General features: G+C 52.0%; 1 protein-coding gene across 1 annotated transcript in view; it reads left to right on the top strand.

Moving 5' to 3' along the window:
- MYO1F (myosin IF) overlaps positions 1-20639 on the top strand; it is a 59213-nt gene that overhangs the window by 26126 nt on the left and 12448 nt on the right. Inside the window, 13 exon segments of the mRNA XM_055236889.2 lie at positions 577-708; positions 867-1001; positions 2051-2183; positions 2383-2579; positions 4433-4513; positions 4628-4714; positions 7025-7111; positions 8296-8463; positions 11006-11091; positions 12971-13052; positions 15964-16070; positions 16424-16522; positions 16625-16769. Coding sequence (XP_055092864.1) covers positions 577-708; positions 867-1001; positions 2051-2183; positions 2383-2579; positions 4433-4513; positions 4628-4714; positions 7025-7111; positions 8296-8463; positions 11006-11091; positions 12971-13052; positions 15964-16070; positions 16424-16522; positions 16625-16769 — 1539 coding nt within the window.

Here is a 20639-nt window from a genome sequence, read left to right as displayed (position 1 = left end):
CTGGATTCAGGGTTTGATTCTGTCGCTGTGAGCTGTGTAGCCTGGGGGAAAAAAAATCTATGCAACTTCCTGAGCTTCCTCTGTTTGCTCATCCATAAAATGGGGATGATGTTAATATCCATCTCATAGACTTCAGCATTACACCTGCACATGGATGTGGTTTAATAAATTCCATACCCTTGGGCTGGGTGCAGGGGCTCACGCCTGAAATCCCAGCACTTTGGGAGGCTGAGACAGGCGGATCACTTGAGGTCTGGAGTTCAAGACCAGCTTGGCCAACGTGATGAAACCCCGTCTCTACCAAAAATACAAAAATTAGCTGGGCATGGTGGCGGGTGCCTGTAGTCCCAGCTACTCAGGAGGATAAGGCAGGAGAATCACTTGAACCCAGGAGCTGGATGTTGCAGTGAGCCAAAATCACGCCACTGAAGCCCAGCCTGAGCAACAGAGTGAGACTCTGTCTCAAAAAAAAAAGGAAGAAGGGAAGAAAGACGAGGCTTACAAGACCCATCCCCAATCCTTTCCCCACCTGCACCCCAGGACACTGGGGTGCTGACATGGTTCTCTCGGATTCAGGGCAAGTACTTTGAGATCCAGTTCAGCCGAGGTGGGGAGCCAGATGGGGGCAAGATCTCCAACTTCTTGCTGGAGAAGTCCCGCGTGGTCATGCAAAATGAAAATGAGAGGAACTTCCACATCTACTACCAGGTGCAGGGAAGGGGCCGGGGGAGAGGGAGCCCCACCTGGAGCCCAGCGGGGTGGACAGTGGGAAGGTAAACACCTAGGAGGGCATGGCAGGGCAGATGGAGGATCACAGGGGCTGAGCCAGGCAAGCACCAGATGCATGAACATGGCACACCCTCCAGCTGCTGGAAGGGGCCTCCCAGGAGCAAAGGCAGAACCTGGGCCTCATGACACCGGACTACTATTACTACCTCAACCAATCGGACACCTACCAGGTGGACGGCACGGACGACAGAAGCGACTTTGGTGAGACTCTGGTGAGCACCGGCCTCCACTCCAGTCCCCGGCCAGGCAGACCTCAGCCCCAGAAACCCTCCTGAGTTACAAATTAGGAAACCGAAGCCCAGGCCAGGCACGTGGCTCAAGCCTGTAATCCCAGCACTTTGGGAGGCCGAGGCAGGCGGATCACTTAAGGTCAGGAGTTTGAGACTGGCCTGGCCAACGTGGTTAAACCCTGTCTCTACTTAAAATACAAAAATTAGCCAGGTGTGGTGGTGCGTGACTGTAATCCCAGCTACTGGGGAGGCAGAGGCAGAAGAATTGCTTGAAAACGGGAGGCGGAAGTTGCAGTGAGCCGAGATCACACCACTGCACTCCAGCCTGGGCAACAGAGTGAGACTCCATCTCAAAAAAAAAAAAAAAAAAAAAAGGCACGGTGGCTCACATCTGTAATCCCAACACTTTGGGAGCCCGAGGCAGGTAGATCACCTGAGGGCAGGAGTTCAAGACCAGCCTGGCCAACATAGTAAAACCCCGTCGTTATTAAGAATACAAAGATTAGCCGGGCGTGATGCCATGCGCCTGTAGTCCCGGCTACTCGGGAGGCTGAGGCAGGAGAATCACTTAAACCCGGGAGGTTGAGGTTGCAGTGAGCCAAGATAGCACCACTGCACTCCTGCCTGGGTGAAAGAGTGAGACTCTAAAAAAAAAAAAAAAAATAGGAAACCAAAGCCCAAGCTGGACATGGTGCTCATGCCTATAATCCCAGCTACTCCGGAGGCTGAGGCAGGAAAATCGCTTGAACCTGGGATGAGGAGGTTGCAGTGAGCCAAGATCATGCCACTGCACTCCAGCCTGGGCAACAGAGGGAGACTCTGTCTCAAAAATATAAAATATAATAAAAAACAAAGCCCAGAGAGGTGCAGGCACTTACCCAAGGTCACACAGCAAGTGATTGAAAGGGATAGGACAGGGACCCAAGGGTGCTCACTCCCTGAATCCGTGCCGTGGTCCCTCAAGCCTGCCCCTGGTGGCAGGTTGGAGGCCAGGATTCACGGCACAGTTTCTGCCCCCGTTGTACCCACAGAGTGCTATGCAGGTCATTGGGATCCCGCCCAGCATCCAGCAGCTGGTCCTGCAGCTCGTGGCGGGGATCTTGCACCTGGGGAACATCAGTTTCTGTGAAGACGGGAATTACGCCCGCGTGGAGAGTGTGGACCGTGAGTGTGGGTGTCAGGGAGGGCGGGATGGAGGCCTGTGGGTGTGTGAACTGCGTCCTCCTAGCTCAGCCCCCAGGAAGCTGAGAGCCCACGAGGCAAAATGTGGGTGTCACTGGGCAAGATGGGGATAATAGGAGGCCCATGCAGGAGGCACAAGAGCCCAACCGTCCCGTTTTTGCCCTGACCTTTGCCCTGGTAGTCCTGGCCTTTCCCGCCTACCTGCTGGGCATTGACAGCGGGCGACTGCAAGAGAAGCTGACCAGCCGCAAGATGGACAGCCGCTGGGGCGGGCGCAGTGAGTCCATCGATGTGACCCTCAACGTGGAGCAGGCAGCCTACACCCGTGATGCCCTGGCCAAGGGGCTCTATGCCCGCCTCTTCGACTTCCTCGTGGAGGCGAGTAGGGCTGGGGCTGGAAGGCAGAGTGGACGCTCTGGGGTCACAAACATTTATGGAGGCCGAGTGCAGTAGCTCACGGCTGCAATCCCAATGCCTTGGGTGGCCGAGGTGGGAGCATCCTTTGAGGCCAGAAGTTCAAGACCAGCCTGGGCAACATAGCAAGGCCCCCATCTCTAGAGAAATTTCAAATTAGTTGGGTGTGGTGGTGTGCACTTGTAGTTCTAGCTACTCAGAGGGCTGAGGTTGGGGGATCATTTGAACCCAGGAGGTTGGGGCTACAGTGAGCTATGATTGCACTGTTGGTACTCCAGCCTGGGTGACAGAGCAAGACCCTGTCTCTAAAAAAAAACTTTTGGCCAGATGCAGTGGCTCATGCCTGTAATCCCAGCACTTTAGAAGGCTGAGGTGGGCGGATCACTTGAGGTCTGGAGTTCAAGACCAGTCTGGCCAACATAGTGAAACGCCATCTCTACTAAAAATTACCTGGGTGTGGTGGCACACGCCTTTAATCCCAGCTACTTGGGAGGCTGAGGCAGGAGAATCACTTGAACCTGGGAGGTGGAGGTTGCAGTGAGCCAAGGTCGTGCTATTGCACTCCAGCCTGGGTAACAGAGAGAGATTCTGTCTCGAAATAAATAAATAAAATAAAATAAAAACTTTTTTAATGTATGGAGTCAGCCTGGGCAACATGGCAAAACCCTGTCTCTACAAAAATACAAAAATTAGGCAGGCATGGTGGCTGGTGCCTGTAATCCTGGCTGCTCAGGAGGCTGAGGTGGAAGAATCCCTGACCCCAGGAGGTTGAGGCTGTAGTGAGCCATGATCAAGCCACTGCACTCCAGTCTGGACAACAGACTGAGACTCTGTCTCAAAATAAAAATTAAAATAAATAAAGTATGAAATGTATGGCCGGGCGCAGTGGCTCATGCCTGTAATCCCAGCACTTTGGGAGGTCAAGGCGGGCAGATCACCCGAGGTCAGGAGTTCCAGATCAGCCCTGGCCAACATGGCAAAACCCCGTCTCTACTAAAAATACAAGAATTAGCCAGGTGTGGTGGCACATGCCTGTAATCCCAGCTACTTGGGAGGCTGAGGCAGAAGAATCTCTTGAATCCTGGAGGCAGAGGTTGCAGTGAGCCGAGATTGTGCCACTGGCATTCCAGCCTGGGCAACAGAATGAGACTCCATCTCAAAAAAAAAAAAAAAAAAAGAAAAGAAAAAGCCCCATAAGGTAATTGCTATTATCAACCCCTTTTAAAGATAAGGAAATAGAGGTGCAAGGTCGGGCGCAGTGGCTCACGCCTGTAATCTCAGCACTTTGCAAGGCTGAGGCGGGCGGATCATGAGGTCAGGAGATCGAGACCACGGTGAAACCCCGTCTCTACTAAAAATACAAAAAATTAGCCAGGCGTGGTGGTGGGCCCTTGTAGTCCCAGCTACTCGGGAGGCTGAGGCAGGAGAATGGCGTGAACCCGGGAGGCGGAGCTTGCAGTTAGCTGAGATCATGCCACTGCACTCCAGCCTGGGCGACAGAGCGAGACTCCGTCTCAAAAAAAAAAAAAAAAAGGAAGAAAAGAAAATAGAGGTGCAGAGAGGTTCAGGGGCAGAGTCAGCTCCGGAGTCAGGGACCCTGATACACTGACACTTGGGTTTCTCCTCTGAGTGACTGATTAGGGGGTGGGGACACTGTACACAGAGCCAGGAAGGGCAGAGCTAAAGAGGGCTGGAGGGAAATTGGCATGAGGGGACATCACCCATGAAGTTGGCTAGGCGTGTGTCTAAGGAGTGGTGGGCAGGGGCTTCAGATCTGACCGATGCCCACTGACCTCCTGTCCCCACCCACACCGCAGGCCATCAACCGTGCTATGCAGAAACCCCAGGAAGAGTACAGCATCGGTGTGCTGGACATTTACGGCTTCGAGATCTTCCAGGTACGGCCCCCTGCCTCCAGCCCACATCCTGTCCTCCCTGGGGCTGCCCAGGGTGGCCACAAGAACTTCCAGCACCAGGACATTGAGAGAAGGACCCTTTTCCTCCTTCTGCAGAAAAATGGCTTCGAGCAGTTTTGCATCAACTTCGTCAATGAGAAGCTGCAGCAAATCTTTATTGAACTCACCCTGAAGGCCGAGCAGGTGGGCAGCCAAGCAGTCAGGGATGGGGGATCCTGGGGTGGAGGTGGGGTGGAAGGACCATGAGGATCCCTTAGCAACTAGGGGACACCCCAGCCCTCCCCACCGCGTTCCCACCTCTCTGTGCCAACCTACCCAGGTTCTATAGTGATACTTCCTTCTGCCTCTAAAGCTTTGGGAAGGACCGTGCCTCTTAGTTCATTCATTTAGCAGTTATTTATTCAGCACCTGTTGTGTGCCAGGCACTGTTTAGGGTGCTTGGAGACACAGCCATGAACAATAAGGCAATAGTCCCTGCTGTCTTCATTTTGCCCCTCCCCCAGAAGCAGAGCCTGAGGCAAGGATTCAGAGACAAATGGTTTTTCTGGGAGGCAATCCCAGGAAGCTCCAAGAGGAGACTGAGGAAGTAAGTCAGGGATTTTTTTTTTTTTTTTTTTGAGACAAAGTCTTGTTCTGTCGCCCAGGCTGGAGTGCAGTGGCATGATCTCGGCTCACTGCAACCTCTGCCTCCAGGGTTCAAGTGATTCTCCTGCCTCAGCCTCCCGAGCAGCTGGGACTACAGGCACCCACAACCATGCCCAGCTAATTTTTGTATTTTTAGTAGAGACAGAGTTTCACCATATTGGCCAGACTGGTCTCAAACTCCTGACCTTGTGATCCACCCACCTCAGCCTCCCAAAGTGCTGGGATTACAGGTGGGAGCCACCATTCGCCGCTGTTTTTTTTTTATTTGAGACAGGAACTCGCTCTTTTGTCCAGGCTGGAGTGCAGTGGTGTGATCACAGGTCACTGCAGTCTACACCTCCTGGGCTCAAGCAATCCTCCCACTTCAGCCTCTCAAGTAGCTGGGACCACAGGCACACACCATCATGTCTGGCTAATATTTTAAAACATTTTTGTACAGTTAATGTTACACTTTGTTTCCCAGATTGGTCTTGAACTCCTGGCCTCAAGCAATCCTCCTGCCTTGGCCTGCCAAAGTGCTGGGACTACAGGCATGAGTTAACATGCCCAGCCCTGAGACAGGGATTTTTTAAAAAGAGAGAGAGAGAGTGAGAGAGGCGCAGTGGCTCACGCCTGTAATCCCAGCTCTTTGGGAGGCTGCGGTGGGTGGATCACCTGAGAGCAGGAGTTTGGGACCAGCCTGGCCAACATGGTGAAACCCTGTCTCTACTAAAAATATAAAACTTAGCCAGGCGTGGTGCCGGGCACCTGTAATCCCAGCTACCCAGGAGTCTGAGGCAGGAGAATCGCTTGAACCCAGGAGGCAGAGGTTGCAGTGAGCCGAGATTGCACCACTGCACTCCAGCCTGGGCAACAGCAGAATGAGACCCTGCCTAAAAAAATAAAAATTAAAAAAAAAAAAATAAAGAAAAGAAAAAAGAGAGACAGACCGAGCCAGACACAATCACTCACACCTATAGTCCCAGCTATCTAGGAGGCTGAGGTAAGAGGATTGCTTGATCCTGGGGGTTCAAAGCCAGCCTGGACAACATAGTGAGACCCCATCTCTACAAAAAAACATAAAAATTAGCCAGGCATGGTGGTGTGCTCCTATGGTCCCAGCTACTCAGAAGGCTGAGATGAGAGAATCACTTGAACCCTGGAGGTCAAGGTTGCAGTGAGCTATGATCCCATCACTGAGCTCCAGCCTGGGTAACAGAGCAAAACCCAATCTCAAAAAAAAAAGCAAGCTGTGTGCAGTGGCTCATGCTTGTAATCCCAGCACTTTGGGAGGCCGAGGTGGGCAGATCACCTGAGGTTGGGAGTTCGAGACCAGCCTGACCAACATGGAGAAACCCCGTCACTAATAAAAATACAAAATTAGTCAGGCGTGATGGCACATACCTGTAATCCCAGCTTCTCGGGAGGCTGAGGCAGGAGAATCACTTGAACTCGGGAGGCGGAGGTCGCGACGAGCCAAGATCATGCCATTGCACTCCAGCCTAGACAACAAGAGTGAAACTCCATCTCAAAAAAAAAAAAAAAAAAGAGTCCAAATAATGTGTTAATGAGCACGTTATGCTGTGGACAACTGGGGAGCAACTGCACTGGGACTCGAGGAGGCTTCATAGAGCACACAGAGAAGCGAGGGAGCTGGGGTATTTATCCACCCACTCCTGTTGATTGGTCAAGGACTGCTGAAACCAGATGTAATTCCCTGGCACTTCCAGCCTTGCCCACACAGGAGTGATGGGCTTTGTTACCAGAGACAGTCCTAAGTGATGAGATGGAGAAGGGGAGAGGACATGGGGGGAAGGGTGGCCACACCTTTTTCACTGGCTCCCACATCCACCCCCTTTTCCACCCTAGGAGGAGTACGTGCAGGAAGGCATCTGCTGGACTCCAATCCAGTACTTCAACAACAAGGTCGTCTGTGACCTCATCGAAAACAAGCTGGTGAGGGCTGGGTCAACTTTGGCGGGGGCATCTCACTGGGCCCCTGAGCTGAGTCCGGAAGATGGGGGGAGGGCCAAGGGCGTTATGGCATCCTCAGGCCCTTCCCTACCCTACACTCAGGCTTTCCAGCGACAGAGCACAACCAAAATGTCCCTTCCGCCCCTCATCCATTCATTCCACCTACTTGTCCACCTTTCGCTTAATCATTCAATAAACATTCCCCGGGAACCCCAGCTCAGAGTTAGAGTCAAATTTGCTGATTCCATGCCGGTGGCTCACGCCTGTAATCCCAGCACTTTGGGAGGCCGAGGTGGGCGGATCACCTGAGGTCGGGAGTTCGAGACCAGCCTGACCAATATGGTGAAAACCCGTCTCTACTAAAAATACAAAAAATTAGCCAGGCGTGGTGGCGGGCACCTGTAGTCCCAGCTACCCGGGAGGCTGAGGTGGGAGGATCACTTGAGCCCAGGAAGTCAAGGGTGCAGCGAGCTATGATTGCGCCACTACACTCCAGCCTGAGGAACAGAACAAGACCCTGTCTCAAAAAAAATTAAATTTAAGATGTATTTAGGTGGGACACGGTGGCTCATGCCTGTAATCCCAGCACTTTGGGAGGCCAAGGCAGGTGGATCACCTGAGGCCAGGAGTTCGAAACCAGCCTGGCCAACATGGTGAAACCCCATCTCTACTAAAAAATACAAAAATTAGCCGGGCATGGTGGCGGCATGCCTGTAATCCCAGCTACTCCAGAGGCTGAAGCAGGAGAATCACTCGAACCTGGGAGATGGAGGCTGCAGTGAGCTGAGATCACACCACTGCTCTCCAGCCTGGGCAACAGAGCAAGACTCCGTCTCTAAATAAATAAATACATACATAAGGCAGGTCCCCCTACCAAGGGATTCTAGTCTGGGGCCTGAATCTCTTGAGGGGTCCCCATGCACTTCTGCACCCCAGTGAGCTTCCACAGCAGCCCCACACACCCTTGCCCCCCTATCCCTTCCATCCCTGACCCCTGCAATGCTTTTTGTACTTATATTTGGAAGCTCCTGGTGCCCTCCCCGCTCCCAAAGCTCTAGCTCCCTCCACTCCTCCACCCCCTCCCTCCCCTAATCTCCCCACTGACAAGCTGTGGGGAAGCAAGGCAGACCAAACTGAGCCGCTGCTGGCTCCCGCTCGCCCTGCAGAGCCCCCCAGGCATCATGAGCGTCTTGGACGACGTGTGTGCCACCATGCACGCCACGGGCGGGGGAGCAGACCAGACACTGCTGCAGAAGTTGCAGGCGGCCGTGGGGACCCACGAGCATTTCAACAGCTGGAGTGCCGGCTTCGTCATCCACCACTACGCTGGCAAGGTGCACCCCCTGCCCCTACCCTACCCTGTGCCTCCTCACAGACCCCCAGGGCTCTGGGCTGTAGCCCCCACCCTCCAGCACCCAGGCTGGAAAGAGCGTGCTAGGACCCTCATCCAGGGCTGTAGAATTCCACTGTCCCCCTGCCTCAATCCACCCCCTACTAACCAGAACTACAGACCCTTCCGGCTGACCCCCCCCAGGAACTCTCTAAGCCCCAGACTTGCCTGGACACCACCACCAACAACAACAGCAGCAGCAGCAGCAGCACCAGCAGCACCATCACCACAATCACCACCACCACCAGCACCAGCACCACCACCACTATCACCATCATCACCATCACCACCACCGCCACCATCATCACCATCACCACAATCACCACAATCACCACCACCACAACCAGCACCACCGCCACCACCACCACCACCACCATCACCACCACCACAACCACCAGCACCACAACCACCAGCACCACCACCACCACCACCACCACCATCACCACCACCACCACAACCAGCACCACCATCACCACCACCACCACCACCATCACCACCACCACCACCACCATCACCACCACCATCACCACCACCACCACAACCAGCACCACCGCCACCATCATCACCACCACCATCACCACCATCACCACCACCACCAGCACCACCATCACCACCACCATCACCACCAGCAGCACCACCACCATCACCACCATCACCATCACCACCACCACCAGCACCACCATCACCACCACCACCACAACCAGCACCACCACCACCATCACCACCATCACCATCACCACCACCACCAGCACCACCACCACCACCACCACCACCACCACCAGCACCACCACCACCACCATCACCACCACCATCACCACCACCACCAGCACCACCACCACCACCACCACCACCGTGTTCCCTGGGCCAGGGCTGCAGAAACCCTGGCCTCTGATCCAGGCCACAGCTTCCCTTACACATCAACTCCCCTAACAGAGGGAACAGAATTCCCCCCAATTAACACCAGCTTGGGTACTAGACTGCCTATGCTCATGGATAAGCCCCAATGTAAGTCATAACCCCCTGACTAGGACACAGCCCTCCACCTTCTGATCCTAATTTGGAGAGGAAATCCCCAAAGCCCCCAGGCCCCTCCTGTGAGCCACCAGCCTTCAAAATGTGCTGAAGCCTCCTACAGACCCCTACCGAAGGCTACAGAAATCCACTGGACTCCAACCATGCCCGCAGCCCCGCTCCCCAAAAGACAGGACTACAGATTCTCAGGCAGTGATCCGAGGATCTCACAATATGAGAGCAGAAGTTCCTAGGAGTGCCCCTAAAATGGGCTGGAGAGGCTGGGAGTGGTGGTTCATGCCTGTAATCCCAGCACTTTGGGAGGCCAAGGCGGGCGGATCACCTGAGGTCAGGAGTTCGAGACTAGCCTGGCCACCATGGTGAAACCCAGTCTCTACTAAAAATACAAAAATCATCTGGGCGTGGTGGTGGGCACCTGTAATCCTAGCTACTCAGGAGGCTGAGGCAGGAGAATCACTTGAACCCAGGAGGCGGAGGTTGCAGTAAGCCAAGATTGTGTCACAGCACTCCAGCCTGGGCGACAGAGCAAGACTCCAACTCAAAAAACAAAAGCAAACAGGGCCGGGTGCAGTGGCTCACGCCTGTAATCCCAGCACTCTGGAAGCCTGAGGCGGGCGGATCACAAGGTCAGGAGATCGAGACCATCCTGGCTAACATGGTGAAACCCCGTCTCTATTAAAAATAAAAAAAAATTAGCCAGGTGTGGTGGCACACGCCTGTAATCCCAGCTCATCGGGAGGCTGAGACAGGAGAATCGCTTGATCCCGGAAGGTGGAGGTTGCAGTGAGCTGGGATCGTGCCATTGCACTCCAGCCTGGGTGATAGAGCAAGACTCTGTCTCCAAAAAAAAAAAAAAAAAAAAAAGCAAACAAACAAAAAGGGCTGGAGCTCCCATGTTCCCTCAGCCAGGGTTGCAAAAGCCCTGCTCGGAACTACAGAGAGCCCCAAGGTAGCAGCTCCAGCCCCCAACCCTGGCTGAAGGGCCCCCAGGGATCCCTGAGCCAGGGCTGTTACCCTCCTGACACAGGCCCCCTGCACTGGCCCCCGATTGACCAGGTCACAGATATCCAATCTAACCTCTGACTCCCAGGGACCCCCCACCCAGGCTGCAGCCCCACACCCACCAATCTGAGCTATAACTTTCACTGCCCCCCGGCCTGTGATGCAAGCTGCAGCTCTCTCCCGGCTCATCTAGGTTGTAACCCCCACCTCCCCTTACCTCTGACCTGGGATACAGCCACGATTCTCTAACCTCAACTTGAACATCAGCCCTCCAGGAAGCCCGCCCCCCATCCCCTATTCTGAACTGTAGATACCCGCCAGCCAGCGCTGTAGACACTCCCTGATCCTCTCACCCCACAGCAGGCCCCAGGAAACCCTTGACCACCTGGGCTGTAAGCACCCCACGCCCACCCTCCCAGCCAGGTCTCTCAGTCCCTCACTGTCCCCTCCAGGTCTCCTACGATGTCAGCGGCTTCTGCGAGAGGAACCGAGACGTTCTCTTCTCCGACCTCATAGAGCTGATGCAGACCAGTGAGCAGTGAGTGGTCCCGGGCACGGGGACCTCTGGCTACAACCCCCCAAGGGGATGGAGGGAGGACCGGGGCACCACCCCATCTTCCCCAGAGCTGCCATCTCGCCACAAACTCTAGGGAAGTGGCTGTGCAGCCAGGATGGTGTTTCTATGGACTAGTAGAAAAGTAACTATGGACTGAGGTAAAGGGTAACTCCAGAGGCCAGGCGCGGTGGCTCATGCCTACAATCCCAGCACTTTGGGAGGCCGAAGTGGACAAATCACTTGAGGCCAAGAGTTTGAGACCAGCCTGGGCAACATGGCAAAATCTTGTCTCTACTAAAATTATAAAAATTACCTAGGCATGGTGGCACGCACCTGTAATTCCAGCTACTCAGAAGGCGGAGGCATGAGAATCGCTTGAACCCAGGAGGCAGAGGTTGCAATGAGCCAAGATTGCGCCACTGCACTCCAGCCTGGGTGACAGAGGGAGATTCTGTCTCAAAAAAAAAAAAAAAACAAAAAAAAACACAAAGAACGTAGTATTAGGTGTAAAGTAGTAAGTCGGGGATCCTTAAAGTGTTTGACATGTGGTTACTAGACCAGCAACCTGGACATCTTTGGGCCTTATTTCCAATGCAGAATCTCCCTAGCCAGAAGGATCACTGGAGGTCCCAAGTTTAAGACCAGCCTGGGCAACATAGCAAGACCCCTGTCTCTTAAAAAAAAATTCTTTTTTTTTATACTTGTCTACTCTGCCAGCAAACATAATAATACTTAATTAATTAATTAGCTGGGTGTGGTGGCGCATGCCTATAGTCCCAGCTACTCGGGAGGCTGAGATGGAAGGATCACTTGAGCCTAGGAGGTGGAGGCTGCAGTGAGCCGTGACTGCGCCACTGCACTCCAGCCTTGGCAACAGACCTTACCTCTGAGGGGAAAGAAAAAGCAGAATCTCAAACTCCGCCCCAGACCTCCAGAATCAGAATCTGCATCTGATTCTGAACTATCTGAATCTGAACAATCAGGTTTAGAACTATCTGAATCTAACCTGATCTTTAAACCAGGATGTACCCACGCCTCCCAGGGATCCATGTGCACATTAGGGTTTCAGCAGCGCTAACCATTAAATCCACCCACTTTAAGCAGTGTCTAAATCAATGACGTTTAGCAAATTCACAGAATTGTGCAACTATCACCACAATCCAATTTTTTTTTTTTCTTTTTGAGACAGTGTCTCTTACCCTGCCGCCCAGGCTGGAGTGCAGTGGCACGATCTCAGCTCACTGCAACCTCCACCTCCTGGGTTCAAGCGATTCTCCTGCCTCAGCCTCCCGAGTAGCTGGGATTATAGACGCCCACCATCATGCCCAGCTAATTTTTGTATTTTTAGTAGAGACTGGGTTTCACCATGTTGGTCAGGCTTATCTCACCTGTCTTCAGGTGATCCACCCACTCAGCCTCCCAAAGTGCTGGGATTACAGGCGTGCACTACCACACCCAGCCTTATTAACCATTTTAAAATGTACAATTTATCCACGTTGTTCCCTTTTTGTGACAAAGAAAAAAACAAATGAAATAAATAAATAAATAAACACAATAAAATAAGATAAAATAAAATGTACAATTCAGTGGCATTCAATACACTCACACATTGGCTTGAGCCTAGGAGTTCCAGGCTGCAGTTCCTATGATCGCACCAATGCACCCCAACCTGGAGGACAAAGCAACCTGTCTCAAAAAACAAACAAAAAAACCAACCCTCTGCATCTCACCCATCACAGCTCCCCTCCACACTGAGAGAACCATATTTTGCATTGTGGCATTGAGGCTGCCCCACCCCTGGAGGAGGGCACCCCAAGGTCCAGCCATACCTCCAACTCCTCCTCTCCCCTCTCCTACCCAGGGCCTTCCTCCGGATGCTCTTCCCTGAGAAGCTGGATGGAGACAAGAAGGGGCGCCCCAGCACCGCCGGCTCCAAGATCAAGGTGGGCCTGGGGTGTACAACGGGGAGGTGGGCCTGGGGAGGGCTGAGTTCCACCCTGCCTGGGGTCCGGACTCTGTTTCTCTCATTCCAATGTCTGTCTGTCCACCAATCCTGGGCTTTTGCCTCTGTCTGTGATGTCATCTGTTCAGCAGGGTCTTCCTCCAGCTCTGGGTTTAGGGGGCTTGAACCAGCTTCTTGGAGGTCTCCATCAACACCTTCAATGCAGAAGTGGACCACTATCCTAACACATTTTTGTTTCATCTTTAGTCATTTACCATTTTTTTAAATTTGTGATAAAATATACATGACATGACATAAAATTTACCATCTTAATAATATCCAATAAATTTTTTTTTTTGAGACAGAGTCTTGCTCTGTCACCCAGGCTGGAGTGCAGTGGCACAATCTGGGCCCCCTGCAACCTCCGCCTCCCAGGTTCAAGCAATTCTTCTGCCTCAGCCTCCCAAGTAGCTGGGATTACAAGCATACGCCACCACACCCAGCTAATTTGGGGTTTGTTGGGTTTTTTTGTTTGTTTGTTTGTTTTGAGATGGAGTTTCACTCTTGTTGCCTAGGCTGGAGTGCAATGGCGTGATCTTGGCTCACCGCAACCTCTGCCTCCCGGGTTCAAGTGATTCTCCTGCCTCAGCCTCCTGAGTAGCTGGGATTACAGGCATATACCACCATGCCCGGCTAATTTTGTATTTTTAGTAGAGACGGGATTTCACCATGTTGGCCAGGCTGTTCTCGAACTCCCAACTTCAGGTGATCCGCCCGCCTCAGCCTCCCAAAGTGCTGGGATTACAGGCATGAGCCACCGTGCTCAGCCTAATTTTGTATTTTCAGTAGACATGGGGTTTCGCCATGTGGGCCAGGCTGGTCTCCTGAGCTCAGGTGATCCTCCCGCCTCAGCCTCCCGAAGTGCTGGGATTAGAGGCGTGAGCCACTGTGCCCGGCCTATCTAAGAATATTTTAACCAGTTTTAAGGTCACAGCTCAGTGGTATTAAGCGCATTCACATGGTTGTGCAACCATCACCACTACCCATCTCCAAAACTTTCTCATCTTCCCAAACTGGAACTGTGTCCCCATGAAATACCCCCTATCTGCTTTCCAAGTCCCTGGCACTCACCATTCTGTCACTATGAATGTGACAACAACTCTAGTCTGGGCAATAAAACAAGACCCTGTCTCTACAAAAAATAAATTAAAAATGCAAGCATGGTAGTGCATACCTGGGGTCCCAGCTACTCGGGAGGCTGAGGCAGGAGGATCAGTTGAGCTCAGGAGGTCAAGGTTGCAGTGAGCCATGATTGCATCCCTGCACTCCAGCCTGGGAACAAAGTGAGACCCTGTCTCTTAAAAAAAAAAAAAAAAAAAAAATCAGACCTGGAGCAGTGGCTCACACCTGTAATCCCAGCACTTTGAGAGGCCGAGTCAGACAGATCACTTGAAGTCAGGAGTTCGAGACCAGCCTGGCCAACACGGTGAAACCCCATCTCTACAAAAAATACAAAAATTAGCCGGCATGTGCCTGTAGTCCCACCTACTTAGGAGGATGAGGCAGGAGAATTGCTTGAACCTGGGAGATGGGGGTTGCAGTGAGCCGAGATCATGCCACTGCACTCCAGCCTGGGTGACAGAGCAAGACTCTGTCTTAAATAAATAAATAAATAAAATAAAATAAAATAAAATGCAAGCCAGGCACAGTGGTTCAAGCCTGTAATCCCAGGACTTTAGGAGGCTGAGGCAGGTGGATCACCTGAGATCAGAAGTTGAAGACCAGCCTGGCCAACATGGTGAAACCCCGTCTCTACTAAAAATAGAAAAAAAAAAGAGGAGCTGGGTGTGGTGGCACGTATCTGTAGTCCCAGCTACTCAGAAGGCTGAGATGGGAGAATCACTTGAACCTGGGAGATGGAGGTTGCAGTAAGCCAAGATCACGCCACTGCACTCCAGCCTGGGCAACAGAGCAAGATTTTGTCTCCAAATAAAAATAAAAACAAAACAAAATGCAAAATCCAAGGCACACCTCTCAGGCATACACACAGTTTCCCTACCTCCAAAGTACCTGTCTCAGCCAGGCACAGTGGCTCAGACCTGTAATCCCAGCTACTCCGGAGGCTGAGGCAGTGGATCACTTGAGCACAGGAGGCTGAGGCTACAGTGAACTATCACGGCGCCACTATACTCCAGCCTGAGTGACAGAGCAAGACCCTGTCTCAAAAAAAATCACCCAGCCAGGCACGGTGGCTCATGCCTGTAATCCCAACACTTTGGGAACCGGAGGCAGATGGATCACCTGAGGTCAGGAGTTTATGACCAGCCTCACCAACATGGCAAAACCCCGCCTCTACTAAAAATTAGCCAGGTTTGGTGGCACATGCCTGTAATCCCAGCTACTTGGGAGGCTGAGGCAGAAGAATCTCTTGGATCCAGGTGGTGGAGGTTGCAGTGAGCCAAGATGGCACCACTGCGCTCCAGCCTGGGTGACAGACCAAAATTCCATCTCAAAACAAAACAAAACAAAACAAAAAAACAAACACCCAAGGTACCTATCTCCCTAAAGGACAAAAAGAAATGCTCTCATAAGTGCTCTATTACTCACTCAGCAAACATTTACTGAGCACTTACTATGTGCCAAGCTAAGTGGTGAGTGCGGTAGACGTGAGAGCTCCTTGTCTTGGGCTCGAGGGTCAGGCAGACACCCCACATCAGTCCCACTAGCATGGTGTGCACTAGTGGAGGTGCACACAGACCAGGGACATCTGGCCCCTGTGGCTTATCTGTTACCAGCCCTCACCCACCCCCAGTCTCTGTCTGTTGGGACTGTATCTAGGGTGGAGAAAAGAAGGGGCCAGAGGGTCCCATCTCTGTGCCCCCCACCCACCCCTGCCTTCGCTTCTGCCTCAGAAACAAGCCAACGACCTGGTGGCCACGCTGATGAGGTGCACACCCCACTACATCCGCTGCATCAAACCCAACGAGACCAAGAGGCCCCGAGACTGGGAGGAGAACAGGTGATCCCCCCGCCAACCAATCCAAGATTCATCCCCCCCAGGCCCTGCAGTTACCCCTAGAACTGACCTAGACACCTCCCTGACCTCCTGTAGGATGACCCAGGGACTAGCACAGCCCCTCCCACAATCCCCCACCTGCAGAACTGACCCCAGAAGGGACGATCAGGACAAGATCCCTCCCCTCAGTCCCCAGACTGACCCCTGAAGCCCCCCCAGACCACAGAACTCACCCCCCAAACTTCCCCCAGCATGAATCCAGATACCCCCAGGCCCCCCACCTCCAGCACCTCCCACCCATCCCCAGTACTGGTGACTCCCCACCCCGAGGGGACTCAGCCTACCCTCCCCACTAGGGTCAAGCACCAGGTAGAATACCTGGGCCTGAAGGAGAACATCAGGGTGCGCAGAGCCGGCTTCGCCTACCGCCGCCAGTTTGCCAAGTTCCTGCAGAGGTGAGGAGCCCTCCACCCCCGCCCTCGCCATCCCCCTCATCAGAACGCCCAGCCAGGCCTGTCTGCTACGAGCACTCCCACACCTCAGCCCTCCGCCCCCAGGTATGCCATTCTGACCCCCGAGACGTGGCCGCGGTGGCGTGGGGACGAACGCCAGGGCGTCCAGCACCTGCTTCGGGCGGTCAACATGGAGCCCGACCAGTACCAGATGGGGAGCACCAAGGTCTTTGTCAAGAACCCAGAGTCGGTGAGTGTGTTTGAGGGACAGGCAGAGAAGGAGGGAGACGGGAAGAGAGAGAAAGGTATAGAGAGGAACTCAGAGAGACAGAGGGAGACAGAGATTGAGAGAAAGATTGAGGCCGGGCGCGGTGGCTCACGCTTGTAATCCCAGCACTTTGGGAGGCCGAGGTGGGCGAATCACAAGGTCAGGAGATCGAGACCATGGTGAAACCCCGTCTCTACTAAAAAAAATACAAAAAATTAGCCGGGCGTGGTGGCGGGCGCCTGTAGTCCCAGCTACTCAGAGAGGCTGAGGCAGGAGAATGGCGGGAACCCGGGGGGCGGAGCCTGCAGTGAGCCGAGATCGCGCCACTGCACTCCAGCCTGGGCGACAGAGCGAGACTCCGTCTCAAAAAATAAAAATAAATAAATAAATAAATAAATAAAAAGATTGATAGATTGACTGAGAAACAGACTGAGAGAGAGAGACTGAGAAAGCAATTGAGAGATTAATAGACTGAAAATAAGAGACTGAAGAGACTCAGCGAGAGATTAAGAAAGACTGTGATTGAGAGAGAGACTGAGACAGACACTCTGGAAGAAACAGACCAAAAAATTTGACATAGAACAGAAAAAAGGCAAAATAAAACTAGCACCAGATCAGGTATGGTAGCTCATGCCTATAATATCAGTGCTTTGGGAGGCTGAGGCAGGAGGATGGTTTGAAGCCAGGAGTTCGAGACCAGCCTGGGAAACATAGTGAGACCCTGTCTCTACAAAAGACAAAAAGAAAAAAGAAAAATAGGCTGGGCGCGGTGGCTCACGCCTGTAATCCCAGCACTTTGGGAGGCCGAGGCGGGCAGATCACGAGGTCAGGAGATCGAGACCATCCTGGCTAACACGGTGAAACCCTGTCTCTACTAAAAATACAAAAAATTAGCCGGGCGAGGTGGCGGGCGCCTGTAGTCCCAGTTATGTGGGAGGCTGAGGCAGGAGATTGGCGTGAAACCCCGGGGGGCAGAGCCTGCAGTGAGCCGAGATCGCACCACTGCACTCCAGCCTGGGTGAAAGAGCGAGACTCCGTTTCAAAAACAAAAAAAAAAAAGAAAAAGAAAAATAACTATCACCAGAAAAGACTATATAAAGTAAAATTTAATTTAGACAAAAATTTCAGTCTATAGATTTTGATTTGGAGAAGATAAATGGGGTAGAAATAATGAAATTCACAACAGCAGATGCTTAATGGTAAAATCTTATAAGAACATCAACAACAAAGACAGACTGAATATTTATAAAAGAAAGAAAATGATCCTGATGAAAGTAACTTTACTGACCAGGCACAGTGGCTCACAACTGTAATCCCAGCAATTTGGGAGGCTGAGGCAGGTGGATCATTTGAGATCAGGAGTTCGAGACCAGCCTGGCCAACATGGTGAAACCCCTTCTCTATTAAAAGTACAAAAATTAGCCGGGCATGGTGGTGCACACCTGTAATCCCAGCTACTCAGGAGGCTGAGGCAGGAGAATCACTTTAACCCAGGAGGCAGAGGTTGCAGTGAGCCAAGATCGTGCCACTGCACTCTAGCCTGGGCAACAGTAATTTAATTTTAGTAAAATAAGCCAGGCGCGGTGGCTCATGCCTGTAATCTCAACACTTTGGGAAACTGAGGCGGGTGGATCACGAGGTCAGGAGTTCAAGACCAGTCTGACCAACAGGGTGAAACCCCGTCTCTACTACAAATACAAAAAATTAGCTGAGTGTGGTGGTGCGCACCTGTAATCCCAGCTACTCAGGAGGCTGAGGCAGGAGAATCATTTGAACCCAGGAGGCAGAGGTTGCAGTGAGCCGAGATTGCACCACTGTACTCTAGCCTGGGCAACAGAGCGAGATTCCATCTCAAAAAAAAAAATTAGTAAAATGAAAATAGAAGAAAAGGCCAGGCGCAGTGGCTCACAACTGTAATCCCAGCACTTTGGGAGGCCAAGGTGGCGGATCACTTGAGGGTAGGAGTTCGAGACCAGCCTGGCCAACATGGGGAAACCCCATCTCTACTAAAAATACAAAATAAGCCAGGCATGGTGACACGTGCCTGTAATCCCAGCTACCTGGAAGGCTGAGGCAGGAGAATTGCTTGAACCTGGGAGGCAGAGGTTGCAGTGAGCTGAGATTGCACCACTGCACTCCAGCCTGGGGGACAAAGTGAGACTCCAAAAAAAAGAAAAGAAAAGAAAAGAGAAGAAAAATAGCCAACAGTTTAACTGTGCTATATTTAAAAAGTAATGAAGAAATTAAATTAGCTTAATGGAGTTGGAGCCTTTCTCAACCAAAAATGCATTTATGTTGGGATGAATCTTTTCGTTTTTTTTTAGACAGAGTCTCGCTCTGTCACCCAGGCTAAAGTGGAATGGCACAATCTTGGCTCACTGCAACCTCCACCTTCCTGGTTCAAGCAATCCTCCTGCCTCAGCCTCCCAAGTAGCTGGAATTACAGGCACCCGCCACCACATCCAGCTGATTTTTGTGTTTTTAGTAGAGATGGGTTTTCACCCTGTTGGCCAGGCTGGTCTCCTGATCTCAAGTGATCTGCCCACCTCAGCCTCCAAAAGTGCTGGGATCATGGGCATGAGCCACCGCACCTGGCCCCTATTTTGATTTTCTTATGAACATGGTTTGGGCCATCTTCAAACATTTTATCTGCCTGTTGGCCTTTGTGGCCCAGCATCCTAGGTATATTATAATAGTTTCCTGGGACGGCTGAAACAAAGTACCACAAACTCCATGGCTTAACACAACAGCAATTTATTCTCTCACAGTTCTGCAGCTCAGAAGTCCAAAATCAAGGTGTTGGCATGGCCATACTCTCTAAAGGTTTTAAAGAAGAATCTGAGGCTGAGCGCGCTGGCTCACGCCTGTAATCCCACCACTTTGGGAGGCCGAGGTGGGCGGATCATGAGGTCAGGAGATTGATACCATCCTGGCTAACACGGTGAAACCCCGTCTCTACTAAAACAATACAAAAAAGTTAGCCAGGCGTGGTGGCGGGTGCCTCAGCTACTTGGGAGGCTGAGGCAGGAGAATGGCGTGAACCCAGGAGACCGAGATCGCGCCACCGCACTCCAGCCTGAGCGACAGCAAGACTCCATCTCAAAAAAAAAAAAAGAAGAATCTGAGGCTGGGCACGCTGGCTCATGCCTGTAATCTCAGCACTTTGGGAGGTCAAGGCTGGTGGATTGCTTGAGCCCAGGAGTTCCAGATCAGCCTGGGCAACATGGCAAAACCCCATCTCTACCTCTCTACCAAAAAATAACAATAATAATACAATAATTAGCCGGGCATGGTGGCATGTGCCTTTAGTCCCAGCTGCTTGAGCGGCTGAGGTGGGAGGATCCCTTGAGCCCGGGAGCCGAGATCGCACCACTGCACTCCAGCCTGGGAAACAGAGCAAGACCCTGTTTCTGAAAAAATTAAAACTATTTTGGTCGGCAGAGCGGGCAGCAAGGCTCTTAGCAGCAATGTGCTATCTATGGACTTGTGAAAGCACTGTGGGTGAAGTGCTAATTTTTCTAAATAAAGCCCAATTGTGTGTGTGTGCGCGTGTGTGTGTATATATATATACATATACACATATACATATATATACATATACATATATACACATATATAAATATGTATGTGTGTGTGTATATATATTTTATATATATATATATTTTTTTTTTTTTTTTCTGAGACAGGATCTCACTCTCTCTCCCAGGCTGGAGTAGAGTTGCACAATCATAGCTCACTGCAGCCTCAACCTCCTGGGCTCAAAGAATCCTCCCACCTCACCCTCCGAAATAGCTGGGACTACACATGCATGCCATCACCCTCGGCTAATTTTTATTTTTTGTAGAGACGGGG

Source organism: Symphalangus syndactylus, chromosome 13 (assembly GCF_028878055.3).
Source record: "Symphalangus syndactylus isolate Jambi chromosome 13, NHGRI_mSymSyn1-v2.1_pri, whole genome shotgun sequence".
Lineage (NCBI taxonomy): Eukaryota > Metazoa > Chordata > Mammalia > Primates > Hylobatidae > Symphalangus > Symphalangus syndactylus.
Note: the sequence above shows the minus strand (reverse complement) of the source record. Positions and strands in the feature narration are given on the sequence as shown.